This window comes from Onychomys torridus, chromosome 4 (assembly GCF_903995425.1).
Source record: "Onychomys torridus chromosome 4, mOncTor1.1, whole genome shotgun sequence".
Classification (NCBI taxonomy): Eukaryota; Metazoa; Chordata; class Mammalia; order Rodentia; family Cricetidae; genus Onychomys; species Onychomys torridus.
This window is the reverse complement of record NC_050446.1, coordinates 83,804,302-83,822,696: the sequence shown is the minus strand read 5'-3', so window position 1 is coordinate 83,822,696 and position 18,395 is coordinate 83,804,302. Positions and strand designations below refer to the sequence as shown.

The following is an 18,395-nucleotide window of genomic DNA, read 5'->3' as shown; positions in this document are numbered from 1 at the left end:
GAACATAATCATGATATATTTAAAAATTAATAGTGTAAATATATTTTAACTCTGGTTGATAATTCTCATTGTATCCAACATTACTACATTGTCTTTATTTTACATTACCAGTACTTTATTGAAATAGTCCATTAAACTAAACACATGACTTTGGGAGGGAGTTCAGATTTGCCTAACTTCCAAATCAGTACTAACCAACGCTCACTGTTTCTTATGGTCTAGATCTGGGGTCTTGCTCAACTGTAATTTTACAATTCTGTTTACAGTGTGGCCAAGTAAGATGACTAAGAAGATTGAGATCTAGTTCCTACATTGTATTTCTGGGAAGAACCACACATTTAAAGATATGCATCTAAATATATTCTAGTCTTCTGGTAGAATTATTGGCAAATCTTTCACTCTCCAAAGAGTCATGGTTTGGATGAGAAATAATATTCGATTTAGGCAGTATGGAATGGCATATTCTTTGTATTTTCTTTCTAAAAATTATTTCTTTCATTTTTGAGATTATAGTATAACTAAGTCATTCCTTCTTTCTCTTCTCTCCCTCCAAACTTTGCAGTATACCTCTCCTTGCTCTCCTTCAAATTCATGGCCTCCTTTTTTCATTAATTGATATTACATATATATTTATATACATGAATATAAACTGCTCAGTCTGTATAGTTTCTTTTGTCTTCTATTCTTGCTTTTGAACAATAGAGACATTTAAAGTATTAGAATTGTATAACTTTGGTGGTTATTTTCAAAGATATGTACCTAATTTAATGACAAGCTTAAAATTTGTCTCAGGTATTTAGACATAAGAAGCCTTTGACTTTTTTGTCTTGTATCTGTTAAGTTTTTTATTTTTCAGATTGTATTTTATTTGTTTTGTGACTGTTTTTAGGAATATCTATTCTCATTACCACTTTCATGAATATATCTAGATTTCATTGCAAGAATTTAATGAAATCAGTATGATGTGAGCCACTCCAATTTTAAGCCATCTCCAATAATGCACCATTATTAGAAATAGTACTAGTTTTACTAGCTATAAAGCACTAAAGCTTGCATCATGGCAGAGTGGCCAGTTTGACCTCATGGGGAATATTAATATAACTTGGTTTTCTAGTATATTTTATTGATATCTTGATGAGGTTTCCTTTTTTAAAACACTTAAAGCTCAAAATAAAGCCAAGTCTCATTTCTGAAAATTTGAATTCAAGGCAAACAATACTATTTTTATATTTGTTCCTATCTCTAAAGTTGTCTACTTCTGCAAATTGAAGGAGTTAAAAACAATGTCTTTATGTTCATACTAAAGAGTAATTTTCTTTTTCTATGTTGGTAAGGTTTTTCTAGATATGACATTTGGTTCAGGAGGACACACAGAAGCCATTCTGCAGAAGGAACCCGACATTACTGTCTATGCTTTAGACCGAGACCCGACAGCTTATGCACTTGCTGAACAGCTCTCAGAAGTGTATCCGTAAGTAATGCTGTATTTAACTTGGGTGCCCACTTTTACCAGGTTTGGTTTATCTCCCTGGAATTCATTCTACCTTGAATATTGTACTATTTTTTCCTAATTGGCTATTTCACTGTTCACAAACACCCCTGCAGAAGAAAGAATTAATGTAAACAATGTCTACAGTGCCACATAAATTAATGACATTAGTGCACATATACTTTCTAAATCTGTGGGAATAAAATGCAAAGCAATGACTCCAGTAATTAAGATTAAATATATGTTGAAATTTTCCAGAAACATTGTTTTGATAGTTATTATACTGTCAGGAAATCATTCTTATTAGCTGTATTTAGTGATGTTTACTTCTAGTATGTACTGCTCACCAAGCAGAGGCACATGGATCTCAATCTTGAGACCAGAAATGTAAGGCCTACCTGGGCAAGATATCAAGACATCTTCTCAAAATATTACACAATGAAATACAATGAAAAACTTTAGTAGTTACTTTCTAGAAATTAAGCTGAATAAAGTAGGATATCTCACGGAGTATTTATATCTGACAATAATACACTTGTTTTCTCTCAATTTTCGAAATTCGCATGCAGACAGTGATTTATTCTTTTGCTAGAGCTAGTGAGCTCTTACACTGCCACTTTTAAAATAAATAAATAGGATCACAGAGATGGTTCATCAGGTAAGTGTTCATGCTTCCAAGCCTGACTACCTGAGTTCAGTCCATGAGTCTCTTGTGGTGGGAGGACAGAGCCAAAGTCTGCATGTTGTTCGGTGATCTCTGATCTCCCCATACTGCAATGGCTTGAATACTCACATGTACCCACACTCGTGGGCAAACACACACACATACACACACACACACACACACACACACACACACACACACACACTAAATATTGTCTTAATAAGCAATCATTAGAGAATCGTGTGAATCATATAGTAAAATCTACATCATATGGTGTTTATAATATTTTATTCTAGAAGAGAAAGTGTCATGGAACTTAGGTGACTCTTTCCCAGTTTAAGGACTATTTTCAGGAATAGAGATTTTTATTCTCTCATACTCAGCACCTGGAATCAGAAAAACAGACTGGAATTTGACTTTATCTGAACTCATTATTACTTACCACTGTCTAACAATGAAATGGTATCTTTGGTCAAATAGCACAGTATGGCCACAGGGAAGTTCATCCAGAGTCTAAGAGTAGAATCATTCCACATTAAGATGGAGAATTTTTCCCATGCTTTCAACAGATTGTGCCGATCTAAAGAGGAAGATTCATGCTCTCAATGAAATTTTCAGTAATGAACATTCTTCTGAAAGTTCGTCAGCTTGATCTCATTTTCTCATTTTTTTCTAGAAATAATATGAAAATGTGGTTCAGCAACATGGTGCTTTAAAAAAATTTTAAGTCTTTCTCATTTCTTCAATGTAACATAGATGTATTTATTTTAAGTACATTTTATTTTAGCAAGCATAGTATTTTTTATTTTGTAGATGTGGAAGCTATTAGTGTTAGACATATAAAAGTTTGAAAGAAATAAAAATCATCTAGCTGTTTTTATTAAAAATTTCTAGTTAAGCAAAAGAATATAAGGGAAATAATTTACATTTATTTGATTATTCCTTCGTGCATATGTGTGCCACAGTGCGCTTGTAGAGTTCAGAGAACAACCTATGGGAGTTCTCTCTTTTAACAATGTGAGGCCTCTTGTAAAGGATCCATTTTCAGTTCCTGGACCCATGTAGGGCAGCCCACAGCCACCTCCAACACAGGCTCCAGAGGATCCGATACTTCTCTATTCTGCTGAGAGCTGCACTCACTCATGTACCTGACTCCCACCCCTGTACATATTCACACACACACACATACACACACACACACACACCCATGCACATCATTAAAAATAAAAACCCAACAACTGATATGATAAAATAGCTACCTGTAAATTTAAATATCCATGTAAATTTAAATACCTGTTATAGGAAATGATATTAAAACTCTATTCACAAGAGGTCCTAAAAGTAAATAAAACTGTTAATAATAAGTTAATCAATTTTTCTCTTTCAGATAAAGTGTAACTTTATTAAATGCAGTACAAGATCTGAAGGAAGGGAAACATATTTGTTTGGGGTGGAAGAAATTGTTCTTTGTGAAAACCTTTTTTTTTCCCTGAAAAATATTTAGCTGTGAAATGCACCTCCAGAAAGCACCTCAATTTCATCTTAACTGATATTTTGTTTTTTATTTGAATGATGTGATATTTTATTTATAATAGATAGAAAGGACATCTTTTTGAATAAAAAGCAGATGAAGCTTCTATTGCCAGAAGTCAGGTAATACTGTGAAATGATGATAATTAATCAGTATGGCATTGTCATGAGAATAGGCCCAGTGAGATTTCAGAGATTCTGGAAACAGATTCCACTAAGTAAAATAATTTAAAGAATGACAAAAATACCTATACTTATTATTAATAGAATAGCACATTATTAATAAATAGGACTGATGTGCCTTTCAACTTTATAGAAAAAAATGGACCTCTATGTTTATATTACATTAAAAAGTGACTTCCAACATAGAGAAAATGTGTGAAAAAATGGTAATAAAGTTTCTAATAGTAAACTGAAGGAACAACATAGTTAATTTCAGTTTGAGAAATTTCCCTAATCACACTCACAGATCTATACATCATAATTTAGAAATCATAAAACAAAATCCTGATTATAAAATGATACACCAATTTTTAAACAGTAAATTTGAGAATGAAGTATGGTATATATTAATATAGAATGAGTATTTAAAAATTGGTAAGAAGAGCACAAAATCCAACTGTCAAAATGGATGTAAAAATTCTTGTTAGATTTCTTCACAGAACACTTTGAAAAGATGATCCAACTTAGTAGTGGTAATGAAGGTCATGAAATTATAATGGTACACTTTGAGAAGTATCATTTTGCTAATGAAGATATAGGGAACAAATACATAATAATTTTAAAGGCTATTTATGATATTAATATAAATATATACTTTTTGTCTAAATAAAAGAGGCAGTGCCAAACAAGATACCTCCTTGGGCTTAAACATTGTATATAAACACACACACACACACACACACACACACACACACACACATATATTCTGCATAGGTCCTTATTGAGGACTTGGTGACAGGAGGCTTTGGAGAAGAAAACAGCAGTTAAAAGAAGTTATATTTGTATGACCACATCTATGCATATTTGTGTAAATTATTATATATAGTGTATTATTGTATAGTATATATATATATACACACATACATATATAGATACTTTATTATATCAGTACTATAAAATGGGCACAAGAAAAATTTGAATGAAAGTCATTTCTGGGAATACTGGATATTTAATGAAATATCTTCTTGAAACCAGGAATTTGTGTTAGAGAACACAATGAAATGATTAGTTTGTTACTTTAATATGAACATCTTTTGAGAAAATAATTACTTTTCTTCATGTATTTATGTTGCTGTTATTTTAAAATGCTTTACACTTCTGAAATTTTTCATATTATTTACCCTGTCAAAACTAAGTTAGGAACCAGCATTTTTCTGAAAACTGAACAATTCAGGCAAACACTGACTTTTCTGTTAACCAATTTTAGCTCTTTCAGAAAAGAAGACATGTTAGATTTCCTGCTGTTTGAAAACTCTACCTTTCCCCGCTGCCTCTAAAGACTATGCCATGGAAACACATTTAAATTGGAGCATCAGGGCATGCAGTTTAGTCTTAGCTTACTGGAAGATGGATGCTCAAGGCAATTTAAAAACATATAGGATCCTTTCTAATGACTTGAGGAATAATATACATTCCATATAATAATTTCAGAAGAGGGAAATAGAAATTATGCAGATTTCATTATTGGATTTTTTAAAGCAGATTTTTAAAAGCTAGGCATTTATTGCTTTCAGCATTTATCTGTGTGATGCAATATATCCATAATTATGTATGTATTATCTTTACATTAGATGTTTGACATTTACCTTTTCTTCTTATTAAGCTAAATAAATTTCTCAAATTTTGTCAGATTTGCATATGAAGTCAAAAAAGGGAAAAAGTCTTTAATTCATGGCTTCATGTTGCTTCATATGCACTTTCCACCAAATGACAGTGACTAGAAGTAATTTACTTATATTCTCTGGCAAAGCCAAACAGGTGAGTCTGATTTTTGCATAGCAGCTCAGGTTATGTTCTCCAGGAAGCAGAAAATGAGTATGCCAACACTTTCTAAAAAAACTCTGTTTATTCCATCGGGCCCCTGGGCTATAGGATGGTACTCACTGCATTCAGGGCAGGTTCTCCCCCATTATTTAATAAACTACCTAGAAATGTGCCTCACTAACTTAGATGATCCTCAATTCCATTAAGTTGGTAAGATTAGCCATCTTACATGATATCGCTAGACAATGGTAGTTCCTAGTCTTCTAACTTTCCAATTTTTTCTCTATTAACTTAAACAGCATGTACAGTTTTTTTTTTTTTGTTTTTTTTTTGTTGTTGTTGTTGTTGTTGTTGTTTTCGAGACAGGGTTTCCCTGGAGCCTGTCCTGGACTAGCTCTCTAGACCAGGCTAGTCTCAAACTCACAGAGATCCGCCTGCCTCTGCCTACCGAGTGCTGGGACTAAAGGCGTGAGCCACCACCGCCTGGAACAGTTTTGAAAATATTATTAAAATAGTTCCCTGATTTAAGTACACTCGTGCCTTTCCATTGCTCCTTTTTTTTTTGTTTTGTTTTTTGTTTTTTTTTTGTTTGTTTGTTTGTTTTTTGGTTTTTTTTTTTGGTTTTTTGAGACAGGGTTTCTCTGTGTAGCTTTGCGCCTTTCCTGGAACTCACTTGATAGCCCAGTCTGGCCTCAAACTCACAGAGATCCTCCTGTCTCTGCCTCCCGAGTGGTGGAATTAAAGGCGTGCACCACCACTGCCTGGCTCCATTGTTTAAAGTACAAGATCTTGAACAAGATCATACATGGTCTGCCCTAGCTTAACTCTTTTGCATGTCTCTTCTTTTCTATCTGTTGTGATGACTTGTTTCATAGTTCCTTTCAATGTGCTATTCTCTTTACTATTAGGGATCCTTGAATATTCTGTTCTCACCACTTATAAACAAACATTCTCTCCTGTTGTAAATTTCCTACTTCCTTCACCAAGATAACATTCATCTGGTCATGGCTGGAATTCATTTCCTCCGGAAATCATCACAGATGTTCTAGACTAGAATAATACTGAAACCATGTTACCTTAGAACATACTGTCTTATTAACTGTCATGATCACAACCAAAATTAAATATTTGTGAAATTATCTGATTCCTATCTGTTTTGTAATACTGTAAGCTTAGTAATGATATAAGATACATGTCTTAATTTCTTTATAGCTCTCAGGACTTAGAAATTTCATGAAAACTAGTTAGTATGATACATGCTTATGAAATAAACATATTCATTAAGCCTTGGGAAATTTAAACCAGAGTTCAGTGGTTTTACTTTCCCAAAAAATAACACCATCCTGTAATGTTGATTACCATGGGCAAAGGTTATATTTACAACATTCTTTTTTTTTTAGCCAACTCTGTGTTATCAAAAATATGTGAAAAGATAATAGACCACCATCTGTAGTTCAAAGATTTGTCATATAGTTGGCTGTGCAGGATTGTGGGGAGGTTCTGGAAGGAGTTGGGGAAGGAGAAACATGATCAAAATACATTATGTGAAAAAATTTTAGGTTAAAAATATTTATAAAACAAAAAATGTACATTTTGAACAAATTCATAGAATGTAGCCAAATATGTGAATGAATTTAAGAAAATTGTTTCATTAGAGGTAATCTTAATTTAACTTTATGTAATAATTAATATTCCTATTCTCTTCCATTCCATTTCAGAAAATGCTGATTAAGAATGGGTCTTAATCATGGGAAAATAATGGCTTATTAAAAAGACATACTGAGTAGCTTTCTGGGCCTGATTGTCTCAGGATTTATAACGGCAGATATTGTATTCATTTCTTTTGTGTCACTGTCATGAAATGCATGACAGAAACAAGAGGCTAGATTTGTTTTGACTCATGATTCTGGCACATTTAGTCCACGGTGTAGTGGCTAAGTTCTTGGCATCAGAATTTAGGCTCAGCAACATTCCAAGAAGCAGAGAGAGAGGCCAGAACTACAGTTTGGCTAACTCCTTCAAATGCTTGCTCATGGTGATCCACTTCTGTCACTTTGGCCCTACCTTCTGAAGGAAATAAGCTTCCCAATACAGTACTACCAGATGAAGCCTAAGTCTTCAACCCCTGAGCCTGGAAGGGATAGTTCAGACTGTATCAGGTACCATTGTTACCTCTATTTAAAGATGAGAAACTTTGAAACAAAAGGTTAAGTTCCTGACTCACTTTTTCTCTTTAGTAGATGATAGAGCTAGGACTATAAAGAAGGTGCAGTCTTGCCCTGGAGTTATACATGACGAAGGAAAAGAGATATATGTTAAATTTGGAAAGATTTGAGGTTTGTGTGACAAAATTTTACTGCTATACACAGAAGGATGAACAGGGAGTAGATAAATGATATGGACTGCTTGAGCTCATAAACCGGTGAACAAATGTATGTTTCCAAGATCAAGTCCTTTTCCCAAGAGGAAGAACATGAAGTGGAAGATTCTGGGTAAAATTTCTGAAAGGCTTGTGTTTGCCTTTCAATTAGAAGCTAGCAAACTATTCCACATGACTTGGTGATATAATAGGGTTGGACTACTTTTTTTATACTTGCTAAGTCATATGACTAAGAATTCATTCAAGTTACCAAAAAGAAAAAAAATTACATCTCATCATTTTTAAATTAATTTTATGATTTTGAATAGGGATGCATTGATAGCTACTTTGGTATAAATTTGTTAGAACTTTTAGAGTTCCATTAAAAATGGGAAGATAGAGACCATTAACTGAAAGTAGACTTTTTTATTGTTTTTTTTTTTGTTGTTGTCCTTTGTTTTTTGAGGTAGGATTTCTTTGTGTATGCTTGGCTGTCCTAGAACTAGCTCTGTAGCCGAGGGTGGCCTCAAACCCACAAAGATCCACCTGCCTCTGCCTTCAGAGTACTGACACTAAAGCCATGCGCCACTACGGCCCAGCAAAAGTAGAAGTTCTAATGGGTGATTAAAAAATGAAAATCTTTTCAGTCTGTTGTATGGTTGTTAGTTACCTTTCTGTCTCTATGACCAATGTATCCAAACAGAATAATTTAGAAGGAGAAGAATAATAAAAAGCCCACAAAAAACAAACAAACAAACAAACAAAAAACAGAAACTAAACCATGGCATTCATTTTGTGTTGGCCAACTTCTAACATTCAGCCTACCCTGGAGTGTGTTGATATACCCACTGGAAAAAAAACGCATGTTCCCTTTGCCAGGAGGTAAGAATTGCAAATAGCTTTTTGGTTGGGGTTAGAAGAGATAGCCCAAACCTAAAAAGACAAATACATGTTTTCTCCTCTATTGTGAATGTTATTTACATTCATAGGTATTTTGTCTTTATGTATATCTGTGTGAAGGTGTACAGTAGTAAGCTGCCATGTGGGTGCTGGGAACTGAACCCATGTTTTCTGGAAGATCAGCATGCTCTTAACTACTGAGCCATCACTCCAGCCCCTGGATATTAATTTTTAAGCTTTCAGTTATGTGTTCTACAATCCAAATAAGCACAGAGAGTATCTACCTAGTAAGGGAGTGGGGTAGGGGCAGAGTGGAGAGGATTCCCAAAGGAAGAGAAAATAGATGATAGTGTTATGGACAGATAAGGGTGAAACCAGAATAGGAGGATTAAATAGGAAGAGTGATGGAAGAGAGGGGTAAGGGATGGACTGTAGGGAGAGACAATTAACAAACACTAAAGACCATTTGAAAAACTATGTCAAAACCTACTACTGTAGAAGCTTCCTAAAATACATGCATATAAGAAAAGAATCTAAATTAAGCCTCCATATAGTAGGGTATATAATACACCACCAAGGAATGCACCTCTAGTGCCAGGAATAGGTTACATCTTGTTGAGTCATTGGCCAAAGATGTCCCATGGAGCCCCCCAAATACCACAGGCTATTGCCAAGGCTATTGGTTGCTTTCTACAACATGATGATAAAGCCCTGTTGCTGAAGACAATACTTACTATGTTATCCAACAGAGTGATGTTAAGCTGATGCCTAACTAGAAGCTTGAGCCCAATGACTAGCTTTCATGGTACTAGAAGGAACATTTCATGCTACCAGAGGAGAAAAGTAGTCATCAATATCACTCAGCTACAAGTTCTGCAACCTAAAGCAGCGACCTGCCCGCAAGGTATACTGGTGTAGTGGTGGCACAAATGTTATGGGAGTAGTCAGTTACTTTTTTATTGTATTTAAGGCCCACTCTGTGAGGTAGAACCCATGCCTGACACTGTTTAAGTGGCCAAGAACCTGAGACTCAGTATGTCCTGGACTGAGAGGTTTATTTACTTCCTGAATCTCATGGTCCTTCCTTTCCCTCCTCCTAGGAAGTAATATCTCAGTTCAGAAAAAAGTTGCTACACAATATTCCTTCCCTTTCTCTGGCTCTTAAATAATTGCTGTCCATTCTTCCTGGATGTTCTCTGAGCCGTGGAAGGGATGATTTGATTCCTCTTTCTATGAGTCTACAATTACCCTGATCCCTAAACCAAACAAAGATGCAACAAAGAAAGAGAACTACAGACCAATCTCCCTCATGAACATTGATGCAAAAATACTCAATAAAATACTGGCAAATAGACTCCAAGAACACATCAAAACAATTATCTACCATGATCAAGTAGGCTTCATCCCAGGGATGCAAGGGTGGTTCAACATACGAAAGTCCATCAATGTAATACACCATATAAACAAACTTAAAGAAAAAAACCACATGATCATCTCACTAGACGCAGAAAAGGCATTTGACAAAATCCAACACCCCTTCATGATAAAGGTCTTGGAGCGATCAGGAATACAGGGAATATACCTAAACACAGTAAAGGCAATTTACAGCAAGCCAACAGCCAACATCAAAATAATTTTTGAGAAACTCAAAGCAATACCACTAAAATCAGGAACAAGGCAAGGCTGTCCCCTCTCCCCATACTTATTCAATATAGTACTTGAAATTCTAGCCACAGCTATAAGACAACATAAGGCGATTAAGGGGATACAAACTGGAAAGGAAGAAGTCAGATTTGCAGATGACATGATAGTATACATTAGTGACTCCAAAAATTCAACCAAGGAACTGATACAGCTAATAGAACCCTTTAGCAACATGGCAGGGTACAAGATCAACTCAAAAAAATCAGTAGCCCTCCTATATACAGTAGACAAACAGGCTGAGAAGGAAATCAGAGATATATCACCCTGTCTTTGGTAGCACTGGGCATAACATTGGCTTTTCATTCTTAGTAAAGGGTTTGAATTTCTTAAGGTCAGTGATGACATACTTTTAAGTGTTTTTTTTGTTGTTGTTGTTGTTGTTTTGTTTTGTTTTGTTTTTTTAAATGCATTTATTTTATTTTTTTCATATGGATATTGTGTTTTAATTTTACATATTAGCCATGGGTTCCCCTGTCCCCCAGCCCCTCCCCTCCATTCCCATCTCCTCCAGGGCAAAGACTCCCCTGGGGATTCAGCTCAACCTGGTAGATTCAGTCCAGGCAGGTCCAGTCCCCTCTTTCCAGGCTAAGCAAAGTGTCCCCACATAAGCCCCAGGTTCCAAACAGCCAGCTCATGCACTAAGGACCAGTCCAGGTCCCACTGCCTGGGTGCCTCCCAAACAGGTCAAGCTATTCAATTGTCTCATTTATCCAGAGGGCCTGATCCAGTTGGGGGCTCCACAGCTTTTGTTTTTTTAATTTTATAATTTAATTTAATTTTATATATCAGCCATGGATTCCCCTGTCCTCCCTCCTCCCCCCCCCCCCCCCAACTCACTCCCCATTTCCATCTTCTCCAGGGCAAGGACTCCCCTGGGGATTCAGCTCAACCTGGTAGATTTGGTGGAGGCAGGTCCAGTCTCCTCCTCCCATGCTGAGCAAAGTGCCCCTGCATAGCACTTTGCTTCTTCCTATTCCCATGGGGGTCTTCATTTATGCTGGTCCCATTTTCCTTGTTCTCTCTCTCTGTTCTTGATCCAGCTGGGATCTTCCACTCCCCTAAGCTCTCTTTCCCTCAATCCTTGCCCTTCATTATTCCCCACCCCCATGTCCAGTTTGCTGATGTAGATCTCATCCATTACTCTGTTGTTGGGGGATCCATGTGTCTTTCTTAGGGTCCTATTTTCTCGGTAGCCTCCCTCGAGTTGTGACTAGCAGTCTAGTCATCCTCTGTTTTACATCTAGTATCCTCCTATGAGTGAGTACATACCATGTTTGTCTTTCTGAGTCTGGGTTACCTCACTCAGGATGATTTTTTTTCTAGATCCATCCATTTGCCTTCAAAAGTCATGGTGTCATCGTTTTTCTCTGCTGAGTAGTACTCCATTGTATATAAGTACCACAGTTATTTATCCATTCTTCATTTGAAGGGCATCTAGGTTGTTTCCAGGTTCTAGCTATTACAAACTATGCTGCTATGAACATAGCTGAGCATGTGCCCTTGTGGTATGATTGAGCATTCCTTGGGTATATGCCCAAGAGTGGTACAGCTGGGTCTTGGGGAAAATTGGTTCCCAGTTTTCTAAGGAAGCGCCATATTGTTTTCCAAAGTGGCTGTACTAGCTTGCCAACAGTGGAGGAGAGTTCCCCCTTGCTTCACATCCTCTCCAGCATAAGCTGTCTTCAGTGGTTTTGATCTTAGCCATTCAGACAGGTGAAAGGTGGTGTCTCAGAGTCATTTTGATTTTCATTTCCCTGATGATTAGGGATGCTGAGCAATGTCTTTCAGCCATTTGTGCTTCCTCTGTTGAGAATTCTCTGTTTAGCTCTATAGCCCATTTCTTAATTGGACTGTTGGGAATTTTGATGTCTAATTTCTTGAGTTCTTTATATATTCTGGAAATCAGCCCTCTGTCAGATGTGGGGTTGGTGAAGATCTTTTCCCATTCTGTAGACTGTCACTTTGTCTTGTTGACCATGTCCTTTGCTCTACAAAAGCTTCTCAATTTCAACAGGTCCCATTGATTGATTGTTTCTCTCACTGTCTGTGCTACTGGTGTTATATTTGGAAAGTGATCTCCGGTGTCAATGCATTCAAGAGTACTTCCTACTTGCTCTTCTATCAGGGTCAGAGTAACTGGATTTATGTTGAGATCTTTGATCTACTTGGACTTAAGTTTTGTGCATAGTGATCTAATTGCAGCCTTCTACACATTGACATCCAGTTATGCCAGCACCATTTGTTGATGATGCTTTCTTTTTTCATTGTACATTTTTGGCTTCTTTGTCAAAAATTATATGTTCATAGGTGTGCGGATTAATGTCAGGGTCTTCAATTCCATTCCATTGGTCCACGTGTTGGTTTTTATGCCAGTACCAAGCTGTTTTTACTAGAGTAGCTCTATAGTAGAGCTTGAGGTTGGGGATTGTGATGCCTCCAGAGGTTGTTTTATTGCACAGGACTCATTTGGCTATCCTGTTTTTTTTTTTTTTTGTTTTTCAGTATGAAATTGAGTGTTGTTCTTTTCATGTCTCTGAAGAATTGTGTTGGTATTTTGATGGGGATTGCTTTGAATCTGTAGATAGCTTTTGGCAAGATTGCCATTTTTACTGTGTTAATCCTGCCTATCCATGAGCATGGGAGTTATTTCCATTTTTTGACTTCTTCAATGTCTTTTTTCAGGGACTTAAAGTTCTTTTTTGTTGTTGTTGTTGTTTTGTTTGCTTGTTTGTTTGTTTTTTGTTTTTTGAGACAGGTTTTCTCTGTGTAGCTTTGTGCCTTTCCTGGTACTCACTTGGTAGCCCAGGCTGGCCTGGAACTCACAGAGATCCTCCTGGCTCTGCCTTCTGAGTGCTGGGATTAAAGGCGTGTGCCACCACTGTCCGGCTAAAGTTCTTGTCATATAGGTCCTTCACTTGCTTAGTTAGAGTTACTCCAAGGTATTATAAAGGGTGATGTATCTCTGATTTCCTTCTCAGCCTGTTTGTCAATTGTATATAGGAGGGCTACTGATTTTTTTGAGTTAATCTTGTATCCTGCTATGTTGCTGAAGGTTTTTATAAGCTGTATGAATTCCTAGGTCGAATTTTGGGGTCACTCATGTATACTATCATGTCATCTGCAAATAGGGAGAGCTTGACTTCTTCCTTTCCAATTTGTATCCCCTTAATCTCCTTATGTTGTCTTATTGCTCTGGCTAGAACTTCAAGTACTATTGAATAACTATGGGGAGAGCAGACAGAATGTTTGGCTAATTCTTTGTTTTTTTAATTTTTAATTTATTATGTATACAGTGTTCTGCCTTCATGTTTGCCTGCAGTCTAGAAGAGGGCACCGGATATCATTGTAGATGGTTGTGAGCCACCATGTGCATGCTGGGACTTGAACTCAGGACCTCTGGCAGAGCATCCAGTGCTCTTAACCTCTGAGCCATCTCTCCACCCCATTAGTCTAATTCTTGACTCACATTTATTGTACATATTACAATGATGAATATTTTGCTCATTATTAAATACAAGAGAGCATGCTTTGCTTATTGCAGATAAATTATGGGTTTTATTTTCTAACAAATGCAAATTTCATTGTAGACTTACATTTTAATACATCTACACTGGTTCCCAATTAGTGTTATAGATTTATTCATTGAATAGTGCCTTAAAAGTTTAGAAACTGATTCATGGAATTTAACATGCATATTTAAAATGCAAATTATATTTATATTATAACTATGAGAAAATGAATTACCTCCTCACCAAATTGAGATAATCCATTTTCATTGCCTACGTCATTTTAACATACCCATATGGTAGAAGATTAGAATAGCAGCAGCTTGCTCGTTATAACACTTGCTATACCTAGAAAGACTTCATTTTATCTTGGGTAAACAGTATATATTTAGAGGCATATTTTATTACATGAGAAGATTTTAGTAGAACTCTTTATGTTTTCACTTCTAAGCTATTAAAAGAATGAAAACAATAGTTATATTTTCTCAAACATCATAGGCTAATTAAATTAAAATGAGTGTACTCTAATTGTATGTGCAATCCTCTTGTTCTTTCTACTCCCAGTTTTTGCCTGATATTTAAAGTAAAACTGGAACCAACAGCTGCTAGATTGGATTATCTAGTTTAGTATTGTGGCTGGGTTTTTTTTTTCTTCTCTCTGGGAAACCAGAATGTATGTTTAATGCACTGTTCAGTGTCCATTTTATTGCCTGCTCACTATTTGCTCATCGCATTGGCCTAGGGAATGTTCACAAGCCCAAGATCAGATGATCATAGGACAGGGAGAGCTCATTATCTAATAGATGAGTAAACTTTTATAAGGCTCATAGTGTCAATCTATGTGGGGAGAAGTCCCAAGAATATTCTAAAGCTAAATATAATGTATACTCTCATTTTCTCCAGTACTTATTTAGTTCATTTCAAGCAACTGTGTTTTGGGGCACATATTAAAGCATCTTTTGGGCTTTCACCTAGAGAAAAAGAGCAACATAATCCCTTCTTACTGCATCAGGAAATACAAATATTAAATAAGTTTTTACAAGAGAGTAACAGGCTTTAGGGCCCAGAAATCTTATGTGTTAAGGGAATAGTATAGAGTTGGTTGATAATGGAGCACCCGTATCATTGCAACAAATGTTCATGAAATAAGTCCTTTTTTTAGATGTCGTATTGTGAACATTTCATTGTGTAAGTAAAATATTCAATAACTAGATACCATTTGTCCATTAAATATGTCACTGATTTCTTTAAATTAATGTTGAAATAATATTCTGTACAACATACTTTATGTATTATAAAATCTACAGAGATTTTTCCATGGTGCAGTGATGTTTTCAGAGTGAGATGAAATATTTCCACTGACCAGAGGAGTCCACTGAATCTGGCCTATGTTTTTTCAAGAAAGTCCTCTGAATTCATTGCAGTCCCTTCATCATCCTTATAATACAATAAACTACGTTCACATTTTTTGATAACATTGCATCCTAACTCTCACTGTCTACATTCTGTCCATTTACTCCATCTATCTTTCAAAAACAGTTGTCATGCCTTCTGTGAGATTATCCAGAAAATTCCAGTTTAATTTAAATGTCCCTCCACTATTCTGTTTCATAAATTATGCAACATTTATTCAAGATCTTACAGTACTCTTTTTAATTTCATATGTTATATGATCTTTAAAGTATGGCTGTGTCTTAAATGACTTCTAACTTCAAAACTTTGTATAATCTATGGCATATAGTACTTGCTCATTATCAAATGTGTGTCTATCTGGATGAGACAATGAATGATGATTTCTATTTTTGATATCTAACTTGTACAAGTAGACTAACGTGCACTAAGTTTACCTTGTCTTCCATTTCACGATGTAATAGAACTCTCCTAAATCTTCAAAGTGTAGGTTTCTCTAGAAAGAAAAAGGGGCTAACATCAGATACAATTTTTCATTAAATATTCATTTAGAAGTATTATATGACACACTTGTTAGTATTGCCTGCATTCCAAAGGTCCCAAACTGTGGTCAATACTACAAACTAGTATTTTGATGGTCAATACTACAAATTAATATTTTGGAGAAACTAGTTATCACTGCTCTTTTGCCTTATGCTTTTTTTAAATGGAGACTCTTGTCTATGCGTATCTTTTTGTATGTATGTATGTATGTATGTGTGTATATTCATTAGAAAATGTTTTAGAACATATTATAAAGAAATTTTATTTTAATCCCCAGTACTGCTAATCTTTTATATTTTTACATAATTGAAAAACATTAAAATTTAACATATCAAATTCCTATAGATAAAATTAATAAGTTATTTGAAATAAAAAGAAAGTCAATATTATATGGTACTTTATTATCACTTAGTAATTTAAATATGACAGAATTAATAAAGTTATTTATAAAGCACATTTCATATTAACATTCTAACATAATTTCAGCAAGTATATTTACATGATTATATTATGCTCAATGTGTAGGCTCAGCATTGGGTTTTCTGCATTAAAACGTTGTAATGATATTGGTTAATTACTATACTTTAGGAAGTTTTCTAACCTTACTTTTAATGGGAATGAAAGGGTTTATTTGTAAGAGGTAGAGCTACTGAGAAAATTTTATCTTTTTCTCCTGATATCTCAACACCAATTCCCATGTTAGAGGCATCCCCAGAAAGTTTGTCAAAGGATTTCCACCCACACTGTGAATACCTAACAAGGCTTGACCTATTTTTTTCCCTTATTAATGTAGCCGAGCCACATCATTGGGGAAAAATAGAATAAGAGCTATCCTGAGCTTGAAATCTTACGTTTATTTAATGTATCCAAGGAATTGGAGTGTAAACCACAGTCAATCTTTACTTCTAAGTGAACCATCTAAATATAACACACCAAGAACTCACGTCTGGCTTAATCACTGTGTGATGCCAGACTTAGTGGTCTTTTCCCTTACTTCATCTTACATAAAGCCCCAGTGCCTTGTGACACAGTGGATCATACCCTCCTTCTTTCATATCTCTATTATCTGTCTTTCTTCCTGAACCACATTTCTATACTCCTTACTGGCCACTTTTTTTTTTCTCTTCTCCTTCTATTTTTTTCTTTGGGGCTCATTTTACAGGACTATTTCCCTCAGTAATCTTTCCAATCCTCAGCATTATAATGTATCTAAACATTGATGATTATCATCCCCTTCCCCAACACTGCCCATAATAAATGCCCTGCATTCTTTTATCTCCTTCTTATGTTCAGTTGCTATGTTCTCAATAAAATGCAGACTCACTGTTAACTTTGTTCTATGTACCCATATGAATAATAACAAATCCTAGGATAGATGTCTTTGGTATGAATTGTACTACCAAGCAATAGCTAAAATAATAATATATCAAATAATTATCAAAACTTCATTAGATCATCATGTTGACTGTGTGAGACATAGAATTAATATTCTTTTTTGGGTTTAAAGTAAGAGTATAAAGATCCATATTCATACATCAAATTTTTTTCTATGATGGAACTTAAAACTTGAATTGTGGCCTAGAGAATGTAGCTATTTGCTAGCATTCATGCCTAGCAAGCCCGAGACCTAGGGTTTGATCTCAGCACTGTGGACAGAACCGAACTAAAATCTTAAATTTATGCTTAAGAGTTCAGTAGCTCATGCTGCAGCCAGTACTTTATCTTTGTTCTTGTCCTGTGTTCCTCTTACTCCCTCTTCTCTTCTAAAACAAAAGCTATGTTCTATCATGTCTTAGTTTTTCAAAATTGTACTTAACTAATAACAATCAGAAATTGAAGGGATAGAGGAAAGGAAAAAGAAGATAGCTAAAAGTTAGAGACACATAGATATAATGAAACCTATGTGAAATATTAGATAAAGGAGAACTCTTCAAAGTAGCCAGTGTTCTAACTCAAAAGAAGGAAGGAAGCAAAAACTTTGCACATTGGAAATGGAACATTTACTTTTTGTTTTGTTTTGTTTTTCGAGACAGGATTTCTCTGTGTAGCTTTGTGCCTTTTCCTGGAACTCACTTCGTAGCCCAGGCTGGCCTGGAACTCACAGAGATCCTCCTGGCTCTGCCTCCCTAGTGCTGGGATTAAAGGCGTATGCCACCACCGCCCAGCAAAATATTTACTTTTAAGGTGCTTATATTAACAAAAATAAATCATACACTAGGGAAAATTTATTAAATACTATTTTATTCTTGGGAACATGATTATTTTCACTGATCAACATGTCTTTTGTTAGGCACTGTTCATCAT

The 18,395-nt window shown here is 35.5% G+C and overlaps 1 protein-coding gene across 8 annotated transcripts in view; it reads left to right on the top strand.

Moving 5' to 3' along the window:
- Positions 1-18,395, top strand: part of Mettl15 (methyltransferase like 15) — a 163,411-nt gene that overhangs the window by 73,902 nt on the left and 71,114 nt on the right. For all 8 annotated transcript variants that reach the window (XR_004944801.1, XM_036186005.1, XM_036186004.1 and 5 more), the window contains one exon: positions 1,335-1,471. Coding sequence is in view for 7 of the 8 variants with exons in the window: in XM_036186005.1 (XP_036041898.1) it covers positions 1,335-1,471 (137 nt within the window). In the remaining variant the exon portion in view is untranslated. The remainder of the gene's footprint in view (positions 1-1,334; positions 1,472-18,395) is intronic.